At 47.6% G+C, this 4,253-nt stretch overlaps 1 protein-coding gene across 1 annotated transcript in view; it reads left to right on the top strand.

Moving 5' to 3' along the window:
• The window catches only part of FBF1 (Fas binding factor 1), a 29,762-nt gene that overhangs the window by 1,013 nt on the left and 24,496 nt on the right, over positions 1-4,253 (top strand). Inside the window, exons 2-3 of the mRNA XM_025197500.1 lie at positions 51-168; positions 1,437-1,464. Of these exons, the coding sequence (XP_025053285.1) occupies positions 166-168; positions 1,437-1,464 (31 nt within the window). The 5' untranslated portion in view covers positions 51-165. The remainder of the gene's footprint in view (positions 1-50; positions 169-1,436; positions 1,465-4,253) is intronic.

The following is a 4,253-nucleotide window of genomic DNA, read 5'->3' as shown; positions in this document are numbered from 1 at the left end:
CTGCTGAATGTGGAGGTTGAAGCAGGAAATCTTGCTCTCTCTTTCGTTAGACCGGGCTTGAATCGATTGGGTCGCAGGATTACATTGTTAAACCGTATCTGGAGGTGGAGACTGAATGACTGAGAGCAGAAGCCCACGGAAGAAAGGACCCCTGCAAGCCGTGAGATGGTGAGTGTGACGTGAAGGGGCAACGGGTAGAAAAGAGTTATGAAAACTAGAAACAGAAACAGGCAGACTTCATTGCTGTGATGCCCTAAGGCAGAGGTTCCCAACCACCGGGCCATGGCACAATACCGGGCCACAAAGGGTTGGCTGTCGGTACGCAGTTTGCCGGTCCACAGTCACTTCCAGTCCACAGTTTGCCAATCCACAGTATAAAAAAGGTTGGGAACCACTGTCCTAAGGCAGCGATGATTGAATGCACCACTAGACTTTTGCAAATCCTAGCTGTCTAGTTAGCACCGAGAAGGGACTGTGCTTGCTACAGTTACTTATGGTAATCTTCAGGAGTACGCAGGATAAATTCTATTGTTTCATGCATCATGTCCCAATTGGCCTGGGAAGCTTTCCCATATTGTGTCGGGATTGTACAAGAAAATCTGACTTTCGCTTCATCAATAAACAACAGGGATCATGGTGGACGTGTCATACCTGGTATCGTAAGCCACCCTGAGGCTTTCTGGATAGTGTGGGACATGCATCTAAATAATGACAATAACAATAATGTTGCATCTGGGCTGGCTTGCCTAGACTGAGTTATCTAACGTGGTTCTACAATACAGAGAATTAACAGGGCAGTGATTCTGCTGCTCTGATCAGCACTGGTTAGGCCTCCCCTGGAGTACTGTGTCCAGGTTTGGGCCCCACACTTGGAGAACGATGTGGACAAATTGGAAAGAGTTCAGTGGAGGGCAACAAAACTAAGTGATTACAGACCTGGGTAACATGACTTATAAGGAAAGGCTGGAAGAGCCAGGATTATTTAGCTTGAAGAAGAGAAGACTGGGGCGGGGGTGGCGGAGTTGATAGCAGTCTTCAAAAACTGAAGGATAATTATAAAAAGGATGGGAATAAACTGTTCTCCATGGCTGTAGGGGACAGGACTAGGAGCATGGTGTCAAGCTGCAGCAGGAGAAATTTAGGTTGGAGATTAGGAAGAACTTTCTGACTGTGAAAGTGGTCAAGCATTAGAACCGGCTGCCTAGAGAAGCTGTGGAAACTCCATCCCTGGAAATTTTCAAGAGCAAGTTGCGCAGACCCTTGGCTGGGCTGGTTTAGTTGGGGATGATCCTGCCTTTAGCATGGGGTTGAACTAAATGGCTTCTTGAGGCCCCTTCCAGCCCTATGATCATCATGCAGGAAAAGTCCTGTTGGATGTGTCTTGCTTTCAGTGCTTTTTATTTTTGTAACAAGTCAAAATTTATTTTTTTCCTTAGGCTACAAAACCGAAGAAAGGCTTAAAAGGTATGAGCCCTCGTCTGCACCTCACTACTCTTAGTCTGCTTGAGAATAGGTGGGTCAAAACTGGGGGTGCTCCTGACAATCATAGAAGTCCAAGGTGGTGAATCCTGGCTAATGATTCACTTCCTTGGTTCAAAGCCATGTCAGACATGCAGAGTATTAGTATTGCTTGAGTCGAGTCACTGCTGAATCAGCTTTGAATGTCACCTACCCCAGTGGTTCCCAGCCTTTTTTATACTGCAGACCAGCAAACTCACTCAAAGAATACTGGCGAACCGGGTATAGAAACAATCTAATTTACATATTTAAATTTATTTTTTACATGGAGGGAGACAATGGCTAAAAATCATACGTACACATCACTAGCTGGCTAATGTTAGCTATCTAGCTGCAGAGGATACAAGTAGGGGGCAAGCCAGACATTAGTGGTTACAACAGTCTCGCTGATAGGGAAGTGACTAGCCACAGTTACCACGGTCCAATTTCAAAAGCTAAAGTCACAGTCATTGGCCAAGCGGAGGATATTTTCGCCCAGCCAGTCATCAGGGCATGGGTGCGGCCTGGGCATAGAACTGTTGCTAGCAGTGGTTAAAGCTCGTGCTGTGACCCGGCAGCCAACCCTTCATGGCGTGCTGGTAGGAAACCTCTGAGCTACCCCTCAAATCAGATGGATATTCCTTTTCTTAGGCTCCTGTCACATACTAATTTAAAGTTGCCCTGGGATCTGATCCCCAATCCCAACAATTATATTATGCCACACGTGCATGGCAGGAGGCATGATTCTGGGATTGGGATCAGCTACCAGTTGCACTCTTTCTACATCATTATCCCAGGCTTCTCTGCACTGGCAGATTGAAAGCTGGTCGCCCACAGATTCCAGGCTGCATTGGGCCTGGTTTGAGACCCCAGTGTGGTCCCTGGCTGAAGCTGACAAAGTCAGCTGAGTGTCAGCCCCTGCCCCAACCTGCTACACATTCAATTTAAGATGCCATACAAACCAGCCCTAAAAATGTGTTACATTATATGTAGCACATTTAGTGCAGGTTTGTCATTTTATGGCACCTTAAAGTGGGTGCACATGTAGTACCTTTACCATTTTTATGCCATGATTAGCATATTAATTGCTGTATAAATGTAATATATAAAAAGGGCCCTGGGGAATTATGCTGATCCAGAGGAGAGCATGTCTTTGTCAACTTCACCTTACTATCTCCCACATCAACCTACTTAGGTGCCAGAGGCCATTGCATGCTGCGCCCCCCTGCAGAATTGCAGTTGGCCTAGGTAGGTAGGTGGGGATTTAAAGAGAGCCCTTGGGATTTTTCAATATGCCCTGGGTTTAGAGTTTCATTAGATTCTTTTAATCTCAGTATGTGACCAGCAACTGATTGATGGGAGGATCTTGGTGATGCAATAAAGAAGGAATTCCCCATTTGGCAGAGTGAGGGCAGGACTCTCCATAGAGCCCCATTCAGCCCAAACCTTCTTCTTTTTTTTAAGTAACATTTTTCATGTTCCAAGCCAAACCAATTCCAAATCCATGAGTCATTCAAGAACCATATGTGGCCTTACTACTGATAAATATCCTCCGCCCCCACCTGGAGCTTCAGATGCTTTCAAATCATTTGGCAGGCATCCTACGTACAGGCCCACACCTGGAGGCTTGGGGTTCGGATGCCCCTGAGTTTCGCTTGCCCTCATCTGCATGGCTGCAGGAGCAAGCTAGGGAGGAGTCCCCCATTTCCATAAAGTGGGCGTAAAGCCAAGATGTTCCCACTGGAAAAGAAAGTGAGAGGTTAACTATACATTAACTATACACGATTGACCACAAGATGAACATGAGCCTTCAGTGTGATGCTGCGGCTAGTAAAGCGAGCAAAATGCTGGCTTGCATCCATAGATGCTTCTCAAATAAATCCCAGGACGTCATTCTCCCGTTGTTCTCGGCCTTGGTGAGGCCGCAGCTGGAGTACTGCGTCCAGTTTTGGGCTCCACAATTCAAAAAAGGATGTGGAGAAGCTTGAGAGGGTGCAGAGGAGAGCCATGTGCATGATCAGGGGTCAAGAAAACAGACCTTATGACGAGAGGCTGAGAGCCATGGGACTCTTCAGCCTGAAAAAGCGCAGGCTCGGGGGTGATCTGGTGGCCACCTATAAGTGTATCAGGGGTGCTCATCAGGATCTGGGGGAACATCTGTTCACCAGAGCGCCCCAAGGGATGACAAGATCGAATGGTCACAAACTCAGCCGCGACCGATTCAGGCTGGACATAAGGAAGAACTTCTTTACTGTCCGAGGCCCCAAGGTTTGGAATAGACTGCCACCGGAGGCGGTTCAAGCACCTACTTTGAACACCGTCAAGACACATTTGGATGCTTATCTTGCTGGGATCCTATGATCCCTGCTGACTTCCTGCCCCTGGGGAAGGGGGCTGGACTGGATGATCCTCCGGGGTCCCTTCCAGCCCAAATGTCTATGAAATCTATGAAATTACCTCTATGAGTAATATCCCGTAGGACTGTGCGAAGCTTTGAATAGTGATTCAATTCAGAGGAGATTCGGCCCAATTCAGTGGCTGAATCTCCGAATCCGAATTGAAACAGGGGACCAATTTAAAGGTCCGAATCAATTCAAAGCTCTCTGAATCTTTGGAAAAGATTCAGAGAGCTTTGATGATTCAGGCAGTCCTCGGTGGCTGCAGGAGGGAGCTGCAGCTGACTCCAAGCTGGTAAGTACTAGGGGCAGGGGAGGGGACCATGGGGGGACCCCTGCCAGCCCCTGCTTGCTCCCCCA

The sequence above is a fragment of the Alligator sinensis genome, unplaced genomic scaffold, assembly GCF_000455745.1.
Source record: "Alligator sinensis unplaced genomic scaffold, ASM45574v1 scaffold400_1, whole genome shotgun sequence".
NCBI classification, from domain to species: domain Eukaryota; kingdom Metazoa; phylum Chordata; order Crocodylia; family Alligatoridae; genus Alligator; species Alligator sinensis.
Note: the sequence above shows the minus strand (reverse complement) of the source record. Positions and strands in the feature narration are given on the sequence as shown.